The sequence below is a fragment of the Pristiophorus japonicus genome, chromosome 11, assembly GCF_044704955.1.
Source record: "Pristiophorus japonicus isolate sPriJap1 chromosome 11, sPriJap1.hap1, whole genome shotgun sequence".
Classification (NCBI taxonomy): Eukaryota; Metazoa; Chordata; class Chondrichthyes; family Pristiophoridae; genus Pristiophorus; species Pristiophorus japonicus.
In genome coordinates, this window is record NC_091987.1 from 140,336,854 (window position 1) to 140,351,671 (window position 14,818).

General features: G+C 45.1%; 1 protein-coding gene across 1 annotated transcript in view; it reads right to left on the minus strand.

Moving 5' to 3' along the window:
* Positions 1-14,818, minus strand: part of LOC139275858 (ecto-NOX disulfide-thiol exchanger 1-like) — a 287,201-nt gene that overhangs the window by 170,041 nt on the left and 102,342 nt on the right. Inside the window, exons 6-7 of the mRNA XM_070893066.1 lie at positions 14,370-14,582; positions 11,504-11,610 (exon numbers count right to left, since the gene is read on the minus strand). Coding sequence (XP_070749167.1) covers positions 11,504-11,610; positions 14,370-14,582 — 320 coding nt within the window. The remainder of the gene's footprint in view (positions 1-11,503; positions 11,611-14,369; positions 14,583-14,818) is intronic.

Here is a 14,818-nt window from a genome sequence, read left to right on the forward strand (position 1 = left end):
AAACAAACTTTCTGAGAGCTTGATGAGTTTGGTTTAATTCAGCTTTTTGAAATGAGTTATTTTTTTAGCAAGACTTTACCGGCCAGTTCCAGATTTGATGGAACCGTCCGGCCCTCCAGACTACAGTGTGAACTTACCACTACTTGCTCCACAACTTAACCCTCAGACAAGGATCATTTTGTCAATGCAAGCTATTGTCAGAGATCAGGAACAAGGACCTCAGATCAGGGTCAGCCTCTACCATGGTATTGTGTCACTTACCTTCATTACTGCTTTAATGAGGTAGACATACCGTTAACAATAATTAAACAAAAACAAACCTTTGCGGTATAACAGACATTACATTTACAATTAACTTATGGATGAGTAAATTGGTATCTCATAAATGCAATGACAAATGCAAAGCTTTGGAAAGGGTGCAGAGGAGGGCCATGGGAATAATTCCCATTTAAAGCATCTTAGGGCCCGAACTTGTTGGCCTCACCACCGGCTGCCGCCGACTTTTTTGGGTGGTCTCCCCAAGGTGACAGATTCCTCTTGGTCTTCCACCGGTGGGAGGGGAGTATCGCTGGGAACTGCCCGCTGACGAGCAAGTCACGTAAGTGATCGCCTGCCCACCGAGCTGCCATATTGGTGCGGGCAGGAGTCGGCGACAGCAGGGAGAAGGACCACTGAGTGAAGGCAGGTCTAACCCCAATGGTAAGTATGAAGACCAGCAAAAAAAAGGTTCGTGAACTTCTTTAAATTTTTTTTTAGTGATTTATGAGTATGGGGTCCCCTGAAGGTGTTCCAGTGTTTTTAAAAAATTTTTTGTGAACATTTTTATTTTTAAGTGTTCCCCTCTCCCTGGGCCTGACTCAATCCTGGCCGGCACTTTGGCGACGATCGCATTTGCCGCCGAGATTGGGAGCTACCGCCCTCTGCTGCCCAGATTGACGGCGTAAGTTGTTATTTTGCCACCGGCCGGTACTGCCATAACTTTTAGAGGAATCTTCCTGGCAAAGTACCGCCTGGTCTCTCGGCAGTCCTTTGGGTGGCACTTGGGCGGGCCTTGGCTTTCAGTTCGGGCCCTTAGTTATCAAGATATGCTAAAAGAGCTGGGACTCTGCACTTTGGAGAAGCGTAGACTTAGGGATGATCTGATTGAGGTTTAGAAGATGATGAAGGGAATAGATTGTGTTCCAATTAACAGTTTGTTCCAATTAAATAGATTTGGGAGGACCAGAGGTCACAATGTGTATAAGGTCAGATCGAGGTTAGATGTCAGGAGTCAGCAGGAGAAGTGGTGCCTCCACTTCATCAGCTATCAAACAACAACAACAAATTGTATTTAAATGGCGCCTTTAGTGTAGTGAAACGTCCCAAGGTACTTCACAGCAGTATTATGAGATTTAAAAAATTGACACTAAACCACATAAGTAGAAATTAGCACAGGTGACCAAAAGCATGGTCAAAGAGTATGTTTTAAGAGTGTACTGAAGGAGGAAAGAGAGGTAGAGCAGTTTCGGCAGGGAGTTCCAGAGCTTGAGGCGTAGGCAACAGAAAGCACGGCCACCAATGGTTAAGCGATTACAATCAGGAATGCTCAAAGGTGCCAGAATTGGAGGAGCGCAGACATCTTGGAGGGGTTTGTGGCTGGAGGAGGTTACAGAGATAGGTAGGGGCAAGGCCATGGAGTGATTTGAAAACAAGATTGAGAATTTTTAAATCGAGGTGTTGCTTAATCTGGAGCCAATGTAGGTCAGCGAGCACAGGGGTGATGAGCACCATTTTCCATACCTCGGGAGCATCTTATCAACAAGAGCAGATCCAACACCGCCTCCAGTGTGCCAGTGCAGCCTTCGGCTGCTTGAGGAAAAGTGTGTTTGAAGACCAGACCATCAAAACTGCCACCAAGCTCATGGTCTGCAGGGCTGCAATAATACTCGCCTCCTGTATGGCTCAGAGACATTGACCATGTACAGCAGACACCTCAAGCCTCTGGAGAGATACCACCAATGATGTCTCCGCAAGATCCTAAAAATCTCCTGGGAGCTCAGCCGCACCAACATCAACGTCCTTGGGCAGGCCAACATCCCCAGCATTGGAGCACTGACCACACTTGATCAGCTCCACTGGGCAGACCACATTGTTTGTATCCCTGACACGAGACTCCCAAAGCAAGAGCTCTACTCGGAACTCGTTCACGGCAAATGAGCCAAAGGTGGGCAGAGGAAACATTACAAGGACACCCTCAAAGTCTCCCTGAGAAAGTTCAACATCCCCACTGACACCTGGGAGTCCCTGGCCAAAGACCGCCCTAAGTGGAGGAAGTGCATCCGGGAGGGCGCTGAGCACCTTGAGTCTCACCGCCGAGAGCATGCAGAAAACAAGCGCAGGCAGCGGAAAGAGCATGCGGCAAACCAGTCCCAGACACCCCTCCCCTCAACGATTATCTGTCCCACCTGTGACAGAGTCTGTGGCTCTCGTATTGGATTGTTCAGTCACCTAAGAACTCATTTTAAGAGTGGAAGCAAGTCCTCCTCGATTCCGAGGGACTGCCTATGATGATGATGATGGGTGAGTGGGACTTGGTGCGAGTTAGGAGACGGGCAGCAGAGTTTTGGATGACCTCAAGTTTACGGAGGGTATAGTATGTGAGGCCAGCCAATAGAACAAATAAATCATTCAGAAATTTATAGTAAATTTTATAGGAAACTTTCCTGTCCGTTACGTGTAGTAAAACTGTAAACATTCCTTATACTTGCATATGATTTCACCACAATCTTCTCTCATGATGCAAGCTAATTTCGGAAACTATTTTACTGAAGTGAAAATAGAAGACGAAGCAGAAGTCATCATCATAGGCAGTCCCTCGGAATCGAGGAAGACTTGCTTCCACTCCTGAAGTGAGTTCTTTGGTGGCTGAACAGTCCAATACGAGAACCACAGACTCTGTCACAGGTGGGACAGATAGTCGTTGAGGGGAGGGATGGGTGGGACTGGTTTGCTGCACGCTCTTTCCGCTGTCTGCGCTTGATTTCTACATGGTCTCGGCTTTGAGACTCGAAACAGAGAAGCCTATCTCTGTACCAAATCTTGTAGAAAACTGTTATACTGTCAACTGCTCTAATGTAGGAAACGCAGCAGCCAATTTGCACACAGCAAACAGCAAGATCCCACAAACAACAATGAGTTAATGACCAGATAATTTGTTTTTTAGTGACGTTGGTTGAGGGATAAATGTTGGTCAGGACACTGGGGAGAACTCCTCTGCTGTTCTTCAAAATAGAGCCATGGGATCCTTAACTTCCACCTGAGAGGGCTGACAGTGCTTTGGTTTAAAATCTTATCTGAAAGATGACACCTCCGTCAGTACAGCACCCCTTCAATACTGCACTGGAGTGCCAGCATAGATTTTGTGCTCAGGTCTCTGGAGTGGGACTGGAACCCACAACCTTCTGACTCAATAGTCCACCACTGAGCCACGGCTGATACTGAGTCCAAGATCAGCTTCAAACGTATACATCTCAATTTAACATAAAGGTATAATGCAAGATAGTTCAATCAGTTCCCACCATTAGGACCAACTCTAAAGTGCCTCTTCTTGAGAAGGACAACTATAACTCTGTGGATAAGGTGCAGTGGTAGAAAACCATATTTGTTCAAAAGTCATCTGAAATCCAAGCCCAGGAACCAACAGCTGAACGGGTAGCAGCCTGTAATGTCTGTAAGCTTGTAATGCTTGTAGCACCACACTGTGGATGTGGACGTATTGTGTATTGCAACTGTATAGTTAATCATTAAACAGAACAGGCTTTCCGGAGAGTTCCGACAGAGCAGCCTGCCATGTTAGGAAGCTGTGTGTGCTACTGCTCTGTGAAGTTATCACATTTGGTGACGAGGATGGGAGATTTTTCGGATGTTTAAAGTTTAAATTATGTTGGTGAAGGATTCAGCCAGCCGACAGAAGACTTTGAAAGTTTCTGTCTTTGAAAAAAAAGCTACAAAATCCGAGGTAAAATACAACACACGGTGTGAACAGCTGGAGATTAAAAATGGCAGGTGTAATCAGATATTTGGGTGAATATAGACACGACCAGGAACGTTTTAAAGCATATATGGAGTGGCTAGAAATGTTTTTCACTGCAAATAACATAATCAAAGTTCCAGACAATGCAGTCCAGAACCAGGCTGTGATGGAACGTAAGAAAGCGATCTTCTTATCGGAGGCAGATCCAGCATTATACGAAACCCTTGTAAATCTACTTGTGCCTGACGAGCCAAAGGACACAACACTTAAAGCGATTTTAATGAAGCTGGAGCAGCACCATAACCCCAAACCATTAGAAATTTCTGAAAGCTATCGATCCTGGATTCAGAATCAAAAGAAGGATGAAAGTATCGCTGATTACATCATAGCATTAAAAAAGCTATCGATGCACTGTAATTTTGGAAACTTTCAAAACCGAGCATTACAGGATCGTTTTGTTTGTGGGGTGAAAAATTATGTGATCAGAAGGAAGTTATTGATGACGGATGACTTGACTTTTGAGATTGCTTGTCAGACAGCGAGGCCGATGAGCACGGCCGAACAATATTCCCGAGAATTAAATAATAATTACGGTCGTCAGTCAACCGAGGTAAATCACCTGCAGGTTCAAGGTAAAAGACGGGCATGGCCGAAAGTTTCAGAAACTGGAAATTCTACCAGAGCGTCGAAGTCGTGCTATAGGTGCCTGGGACAACACATTGCTTAAAGTTGTCCACACGTGAAGGCAGAGTGTTTCTTCTGCATGAAGACTGGGCATATTGCGAAGGCATACTGACTGAAGGGTAAACCAATTTTTAAAGCTATGAGTCCAGCGTTCAAAGCTATGAGTCGCAATCCAAAGAAACTTTATAGCATGGAAGAACAACAACAGGACGAGGAGATGTAAGAGTTTCACGTCATCAAGAGCACGAGGTTAACGGACAGCGATTCAGAAAGCATCAAAATCCACATAGATGTTGCGGGATTCAAGATACCAATGGAAATTGACACGAGTGCCCCCGTGAGTGTAACTCGACAAATTGCGTGATTTTAAATTGGAGAAATCCAAGATAGAGCTGCAAGGCTACTCGGGAGAGAAAATTCCTGTAGTAGGCTGTATCACCGTACCGGTGAAATATAAAGGTCAATTTCAGAACTTGCCTCTAATAGTAGTGAAAGGAGACAAGTCTGCCTTACTAGGAAGAAATTGGTTGAGCTCACTGAAGCTGGATTGGAGTAAGATTTTCTGTGTGGAAACGAGATTTTCATCAACGGATGAGGTTATCAAGCAGTATCCGAAGGTGTTCTGTGAAACGGGCAGTCTGATCCAAGGCTTCAAGGCGAGTGTCAGGGTACAGAAGGACGCTAGATCGGTTTACTACAAGCCACGTTCCGTACCATATGCACTCAAGGAGAAAGTTGAGCAAGAACTCAAAAGACTAGAGACTGAGAACATTATTTGTAAGATAGATCGATGTAATTGGGCTACACCCATTGTTGTTGTACCTAAGTCCGATGGTAAGATAAGATTGTGTGGTGATTATAAGGTAACCGTAAACCAGGTTCTAGAGGGTAATGTTCCCAATACATTGCTGAATATAGAAGATTTGTTCACAACACTGACAGGTGGTCAGATCTTCTCAAAACTGGATCTTACGAATGCCTACTTACAGCTTGAACTGGATGAGGAGTCCAAGTCATGTTTGACTATAAATACTCATCTAGGCCTATATCAATTTAATAAGCTACCGTTTGGAGTGTCTTCCGCCTCTGCCATATTCCAAGGGGTGATGAACCAGATTTTGCAAGGTATTGAAGGGGTAGTATGTTATTTAGATGACATACTAATTTCAGCACCAAATAGGCAAATTCATAATAACATTTTGAATGAAGTCCTCAAATGGTTAGAGAAGCACAGAGTACGAGTGTCTGCTCGTAAGTGTGAGTTATTTAAAAACTCAGTGGAGTACTTAGGGTACAGAGTAGACAAAGATGGGTTACATCCAACCATGGAAAAATTGGATGCAATTAGAAATGCACCCACTCCCAGGAATGTCACTGAACTTCGTTCATTCTTGGGTCTTTTGAACTATTATGGGAAGCTCCTTCCAAATTTGGCTACAGTATACATCCACCGAATGAACTTTTGAAAAAACAGGTCCAGTGGAAGTGGTCAAAAGAATGTGAAACAGCATTCAAGGAGTGTAAAAACAAATTGGTAGAGAGCATCATGTTAGTTCACTACGACATATCTAAGGAGATTGAACTAGCATGTGATGCCTCTCCGTATGGAGTTGGGGCAGTAATCTCTCATGTATTAAGTAGTGGGGAGGAGAGACCAATTGCTTTTGCTTCATGCACTCTCAGTGCCAGTGAGAGAAATTATGCGCAAATTGAAAGGGAAGCTTTGGCATTAATTATTGGGGTCAAGAAGCTTCACAAATACTTGTATGGTCATAAATTTACCATTGTTACGGACCATAAGCTCCTAACAGCAATCCTCCAATCAAAGTCCCCCGTTCTAACATTAGCTGCAGGGCGAATGCAGAGATGGGCTTTGATTTTGTCAGCATATACATATGATAGTGAATACAGACAATCTGCTAAGCACAGTAATGCTGATGCAATGTCTAGATTGCCTTCCCCATCACAGGTTACACCCGATAGGGAGGAAAATGTTCCTCAGGATGAGCCTCAAATGAATGTGAAATCAACACCATGTTTGGAAGGTTCTGTTCGAGATCGAAGGTATCCTCTTCGAATCAGAAAACAAGTGGTAAAGTTAAATTTGTAAATATGTATAAAAATGAAAGTTATTCATGGTGTTTATTATGATGGCTTTTTCATTAAGGAGGGAGAAGTGTAATGTCTGTAAGCTTGTAATGCTTGTAGCGCCACACTATGGATGTGGATGTATTGTGTACTGCAACTGTACAGTTAATCGTTAAACAGAACAGGCTTTCCGGAGAGTTCCGACAGAGCAGCCTGCCATGTTAGGAAGCTGTGTGTGCTTGTGCTCTGTGAAGATATCACACAGCCCATTCAACTTACTCGAGATTGGTCACGAGAAAGTTCAACATCTTCTACAAACAGTTCCATCCCGGAAAGCTCTCTGACCAATTGACACAGATAAAACATGTTTGTAAAAGCTTCTGGCTTTGTCCATCTGTCACTGCCGACTGCTCTATCTCACTGAAACCAGAAATATCAGAAAATACCACAGGAAGGTTGCCGGGATACTGGATGAGATTAAAAATAAAGAGGAAGTACTAGAAAAGCTGGGGTACTTAAAGTGGATAAGTCACACGGACCGGATGGGATGCATCCTCGGTTGCTGAGCGAAGTAAGGGTAGAAATTGCGGAGGTGCTGACCACAATCTTCCCATCCTCCTTAGATACAGAGGTGGTGCCAAAGGACTGGAGGATTTCAAATGTTACACCGTTGGTCACAAAAGAGGAGAAAGATAAACCTGGCAATTACAGGCCAGTCAGTTTAACGTCGGTGGTGGAGAAGCTTTTAGAAACGATAATCCAGGAGAAAATTAACAGCAACTTGGACAAGTGTGGACCTATAAAGGAGAGCCAGCTTGGATTTTTTAAGGGCAAATCATATTTAACTAACTTGACTGAGTTTTTTGATGAGGTAACAGAGTGTGAAGGAGGGCAGTGCAGTTGATGTTGTGTATATGGATTTCCAAAAGGCGTTTGATAAAGTACCACATATTAGACGTGTTAGCAAAACTGAAGCCCATGGGATAAAAGGGGCAGTGGCAGCATGGCTAAGGGATAGAAAACGGAGCGTTGTGGTGAATGGGGGCTTTTCAGCCTGGAGGGAGGTATAGAGTGGTGTTCCCTAGGGTTCAATACTAGGACCACTGCTGTTGTTGATATACATTAATGACTTGAACCATGGGGTACAGGGTACAATTTCAAAATTTGCAGATGACACGAAACTTGAAAGTGTTGTAAACAAAGAAGATAGTGATAGACTTCAAGAGGACATAGACAGGCTGGTGGAATGGGCAGACACATTGCAGATGAAATTCAATGTAGAAAAATGTGAGGTGATATAATTTGATAGGAGAATTGAGGAGAGACAATACAAGCTAAATGGTACAATTTTAAAGGGGGTGCAAGAACAGAGACCTGGGGGTGTTTGTGCACAATCTTTGAAGGTGGCAGGGCAGGAAACTGATCAATAAATAAAGCATATGGGATCCTGGGCTTTATAAATAGAGGCAGAGAGTACAAAAGTCAGGAAGTTATGCTAAAGGTAGATGTAAAACAGTAGTTCGGACCCAGCTGGAGTACGGTGTCCAATCCTGGGCACCAGACTTTAGGAAGAATGTGAAGCTTTGGAGAGGGTATAGAAGAAATGTACAAGAATAGTTCCAGGGATGTGGGATTACAGTTACGTGGACATATTGGAGAAATTGGGATTGTTCTCCTTGGAGCAGAGAAGGCCAAGAGGAGATTTGATAGAGGTGTTTAAAATGATGAAGGACTTAGAGTAAATGAAGAGAAACTGTTTCCAATGGGTGAAGGGTCGATAGCCCTTTCAATGGTGAGCCAGACAGTGAGATGCTGTCTTTGCAAAGCTAATGGCAGAGCAGTGTAACCCGGACCGCAACTTTCCGATTTCCACGTTTAATCGCGTATCTGCCCTCGCCTGAATTTGTTGTTGCAATTGCGCATAAATACCAGCGAGCGGCATAAGTCGCCCCATTACTCTGACAGAAATTCCAGGGCTAAAAGCTCCACATGTACAGCTTGGGAGCCAATGCATGAAGCAAACAATCAGTGAATATAATTCCAGACTATTTATTGAGAGATATATACATTTGGTAAACTGACCATGGGGTTATTTATTGGGAAGATAGAGTTATTCAGAGACACACTGGGGAGTAAACAGAGCAGGTTAGTGGAGGTTTTGTTTGGAACATTAGCCCCGATATTTAGGGAGAGGCGGGGAGGGAGTCAACTGCGTGATGTGAGGGGTCAGAGGGAAACACGGAAATGCCGGGAACGCAGAGGTCCTGCTGAATTTAACAGCAGAACATGATTATCATTCTTTACACCATTTCCCACAGGGCAGCCGTCCATATTGACAGCGGTGGGAGGTCACAGCTGGGGACCATTGGGGACATTGCGGGTTGGTGGTGAAGGAAGGTGGTGTTTATCGGACTGGCAGTCGGGAGGGAGGGGGAACTGGGAGAGATCACGGGTTTGGAGCAGTAGGGCAATATTAATCAGCCAGGAACCATACTAGTTGCCAAGCAAGCTCCAAGTGTTCGGAACCAGGAAGAATAAATCAAGTACCAAGGTCATCCATACACTGGGAGGTTGTTGGGCAAAGTACCATAGCTGGATAGGTGGGGAACGGTAACATAGTGGTTATGTTACTGGCCTAGTAATCCAAAGACATGGAATAATGATCCAGAGACGTCAGTTCAAATCCCACCATGGCAGCTGGGGAATTTAAATTCAGTTATGGTGACCATGAAACGACTGGATTGTCATAAAAGCCCATCTGGTTCACGAATGCCTTTTAGGGAAGGATATCTGCTGTCCTTACCTGGTCTGCCCCATACGGGACTCCAGATGTGCTGCCCTCTGAAATGGCCGAACAAGCCACTCGATTGTACCAAACCCCTGCAGAAAACATTAATTGGACACGACACCCAGCCCAGTCGACCCTGCAAAGTCCTCCTCACTAACACCTGGGGACTTGTGCCGAAATTAGGAGAGCTGTCCCACAGACTAGTCAAGCTACAGCCTGACATAATCGTATCTTCCAGACACCTCCATCACCATCCCTGGTTATGTCCTGTCCCACCGGAAGGATAGACCCACCAGAGGTGGGGGCACAGTGCTATACAGTCGGGAGGGAGAGGCCCTGGGAGTTCTCAACATTGACTCCAGACTCCACGAGGTCTCATGAAGGAAACCTCCTGCTGATTACAACCTTCCGCCCTCCCTCAGCTGATGAATCAATACTCCTCCATGTTGAACACCAGTTGGAAGAAGCAATGAGGGAGGGTAGCAAGGGCACAGATTGTACTCTGGGTGGGGACTTCAATGTCCATCACCGAGAGACTCAGTAACACCACGACGGACCGAGGAGGCCCAGTCCTGAAGGATATAGCTGCCAGACTGGTCCTGGGCAGGTGCTGAGAGAACCAACACAAGGGAAAAACCTACTTGACCTCGCCCTCACCAATCTATCTGTCACAGACACACCTCTATTGGTAGCAGTGACCACCGTACATTCCTTGTGGGGACGAAGTCCTGTCTTCACACTGAGGACTGCAGGCCGGAACAGAAACAGAGTGCCGGGCTGCATGGTCGCGGCCCTGACCCCACGATGTCGCTGCACAACGCCCCGACTGGTAAGGGGGCCGGGGGGGGCGGGTACAAAAGGAAAGATGGTGACATGCGGTGAGCGCACCTCCCCTTTGACTTTTGCCCCGCGGTGATGTATGGACCGGTTCGCGAGGCCTGCAGCAGCCTCATGGGGCTCTGGCCCATTTCCACCGCGTGTCGGAAAGGGGCCACCGCACACGGCGATGATACAATTCCGCAGGAGCCCGTAGCGCCACCAACACCCACCCAGGGTGACAACACTTTCGTGCCCCATTAGTGCCCCCCGGAGGCACACAACAGGGGAATTTCGGCCCGTTGGACTTAAAGAAAAATATAAAAAGGTTCACATACTTGACATTAGAACCAAAGCAAAGGTTAAACTGAAAAAATTTGAATAAAATGACACAACTGATCGGGTGGGAGAAAAAATGGGACAATGAAAAGTGGGTAATTTAAATGTTTTAGTTTGGTTTCTATGGTGTGTATAATGGTAATAAAATTGCTCCTGAAATTAGAGAATCTCGTGCAGATCCGAACACAGTCGAAGAGTTAAATGGACACTTGATTATATATTAACTACTATCATTTGATTTTGAAACATTCTAATGTTTTATGAAATGACTGTGGCTGTACTTTAGAATATTTTCTCCCAAAACTGTGATCAGGGGTCAAATGGGGCAAAGACCAAGATAAAAAGTTTCCTCTTGATTCTCTCAGCAGACTACAAGGGTCCTGTGTCAAATATGTTCAGCCAATCGCAACCCAGTTCCACTGGGCACAACACAAACTGCCGATAATTCAGCACTTGGTTGAAATAAACTTCATGATCAAAATGACTTACAAGTTCGAATGCTAGCTATTGAGAATGGTGCATGCATCTAGACGTTGTGTGCTTGTTGCTGTGGATGAATTCTATAAAAGCGCTGGTACACTTAGTCACAGGGGTCCCAATAGCAAGGCACAACATTGCAGCATCAACACAGACTGCAAATGCTGATGGCTTCAAGCAGTGATTGACAGAAAGTAATGAGTTGAACACGAACAGTAAGATATAAAACTCCGATCTAGCCGAATGCACTCTTGAAGCAAGTGGTACTGATAGAAGTGGAAGAAGACGAATTTACCAACCTCAGCTTGCTTTCGCCATATATCAATGTTCTTGCGTTGAGCTTTTGAGAAATGGTCCCAAGCCTTTTGCTTCGAAGCAGCCTTGAAAACTGCCACAATCTGCTCAACTTTGGTAAACAAGGAAGTCAAACAAAACAACCAGTTTATGTGTTGATCAAAAATGAGAAACAAAGCAGAGACACACAGGGGCTAGCATTGTGCTGCTTCTAAACATTATTAAAGGCACAATGTCACCCTGAGGCAAGAAAATGCCAATGTTAGCAATAGAGGAGCACTCTGAGTACCAGAGATTATCAGTGACGTGGTGCCTTTAATCCTGCCAACTAATGTCTCTGTCGTACTTACAGTATGCCAACTGAAGATGGGCTCTCCTCCTGCCTCAATGTCTCCACCACATTTCCAGTGCAACAGTATTTACCCCTCTGTGTACTTGTAGATTTTTTCCAGAGTTATGTGTGAATGGAATCAGATCGTTTATCTTTAGGATTATCTTGTACAGCTGTTTAAGTCCCCAATGGTTGAGTTTAGTTTATAAATGTATTCTCAGGCGGAAGGGGGTGGGAGAGGTATGAAGACAAGCCTTTACAGCTGTCACATGCTGAAATATGGGAGGGAGACAATCAAGATCTTTCACTGCAGCCCTCATAAAACTTGGCAAATTCCACCCCCAACTGCTGGCTGCTGGAGGGGCTGTGGCCAGAAAGCCACTCTCTGTGCACATCTCCATTCTAGGTGGCAGTCTGGGAGGCTGGAAAGGTCTCGGCTGACCTTGCAGTCCCTGCAGCCCCAGCCACAGGATCTTAAATGTCTGCCCCATGGAGAGCGGACCGCTGCCTCCCTCCCCAGGCACAATTCTTACTGTTAGCCACAAGAAGGTACATGTCCCTCGCTCTGTCAGTCCACAGACAGCTCTCTCCCTACAACCAATGCTGTACGTGTGCCATATCGTCCCCGGTGAGAGCTGGGAAAGGATCAGGCAACGTAGAGCCCCTTTTCCTGGAGGCCCACAAGATGCACGGCCTTTCCCCAAAACATGCACAAACCACCTCGTAGAGGACTGAGAAATGAATGGGCATCAAAGCCCTGCCCCAAACCGGGTCCTGATTAGAATCCAAATTGACCTTGACCACCAGTCAGTATGGGCAGGACACCTATCCCCCGGCCCAGATAATCATGGGTTAGAACCAAACTACATGTCTTGGCCCTTAAACACATGGTCGTCCTAACCTAGGCACAACCACATGCTGGCAAAACTCAGGTGATAATGTATCCAATGTAATCTTTCACAAGCCCAATGTAAACTGCAAACCACCTCACACAATGTGAAGAGGCATGTATTCTGAAAATGAAATTAGCAGTTTAATAAGTGAAAGAATTTCATTTGATTAATTAAATTAGTCTTGAAAATTAATTTTAAGTTCATCTGTCGATAGTTACATCGAGTTACATTGATTCTACAGCAGAGAAACAGGCCGTTCAGTCCAGTGTTTGTACTCCACACGAAGCTCCTCCCACCCCTCTTTACCTCACCCCATCAGTATAACCTTCTATTCCTTTTTCTTTCATGGACTTATCTAGCTTCCCCTTAAATGTATCTGTGCTATTCACCTCAGCTACTTCTTGTAAGTTCCACATTCTCACCACTCTCTGGTGGAGAAGTTTCTCCTGAATTCCCCATTGGATTTATTCGTGACGATCTTATATTGATGGCCCCAGTTCTGGGCCCAGCTGCTACCTTGCTAACTACCTGCGACTGGATAGATTTACTTGTGGAGGCAGTTTCCTTCACTACACGAGAGCTCAGCCATTACCGAGATGCAATGTTTGGTTAACACTTCCTGTATTTAGATTAAGCTCCTAATGAAGAGAATGTGATTAGTTAGAATGAAAACAAGAAACAATTCCCCCTGGAGACGTCATCAGAATTCCCTTCAGATAAATTGAAAGACTTTTACATTTACGATCAAAATGATGTCAGAATACCGCTGGCCATTAATCTCCAATTCCTTTTCAGAGTATTCCAAACAAATTCCAGTCAACTAAAGTCATTCGCTTGTTTTGTGTCATTTTTAACCTTTGAGTTTTGAATGTAGTTATTGTCCATTAGAATCTGTCTGATGGGGAAAGACAGGAAAAGGACCTCAGCAATAAATGGAGCCGGCCCTTCGAGCAGCTAATCCTTCAGCCTATTTATCTTCTCGCTGTGATCTTCCTCACCAGCATCACGTCAGTGTCTATTTAAAACAATTCATTTGTGTGATTTCAAAATCTTCTGTTGTAACCATTTCCATTACACTGATACCGAGATGGGGATTGGGTTTGGGGCGGCAGATGGTGGGCGGGAGTGAGCAGGGGACGGTGTGGAGGGGGGGGGGGGTGGCGGAGTGGAGGGGCATTTTCTCACTTCAGGCTGTCGGTGAGGTTTGCGAATTGTGCGCAGTGCCGAAATTTCCAATAAGTGCATCTGACGTTAGCAAGCATCCTGCTAATGTGTGTTCTAATAACACAGGTTTTGCTCCTTACCCTGGGGGAAAGTATAGCTATTAAACTCCCTTACTACATTATGTACTCTCCAATTCATCATGGAATGAAACATGCTGTCATATATGATGCTGGTGAGCCTATTTGGACTCTAATATAAAAGCCCCTCACTGGAGATCAGTGAAACAATAGCTGTACCTGTGCGAATTGTATAGTCACAGTCCATCATTCTTACAAAATGCCTTCTGACTCAGGAGATGGTGGAAGATTTCCTACCTGAAAATCTAGTCCTGTGAGATGGGCCCATATTCTGGAACTCGCAGTATGAGTACTTACCCTGGTCCTGTAACAGAACTGAGAATGCCAACATACAAATGTCACTTACATCCAGTGAGGATCCCCGACAAAGCATTTGTGAATCGTTCCTTGGCATCTTCCATTTCTTGCTCATGTGCTGCCTTTTCCCCCATCAGTCTCCGGCTGTGGCTGTTGACGGACTGAATGATGGAGTAAAAATTGTTGGCTGAGCGCCGCGTCACTTCTCCGCGTTCAAACCAGGCCAGCAGCACCGAGATGGCTTCCGAGAACTTGTTCTCATCTGCAAGGGACCAAATACACAGGAGCTTCAAACAGCAACCGTTCTTGATCTGACTCATGCACTTCTGGAAACAAAGGCGTGTGGAGAACTCAGCTCATTCACTGCGACAAAAGGAGCATGGTGATTTTTGTAAACACTATCCACTGTTTAAACTGTTTGAATTGTGTAAAATACTCAGTTTTCAACAACAATCAGTGAATTCTCCGCTAATCCAGCAGTGGCCATTGTTCTGCTCC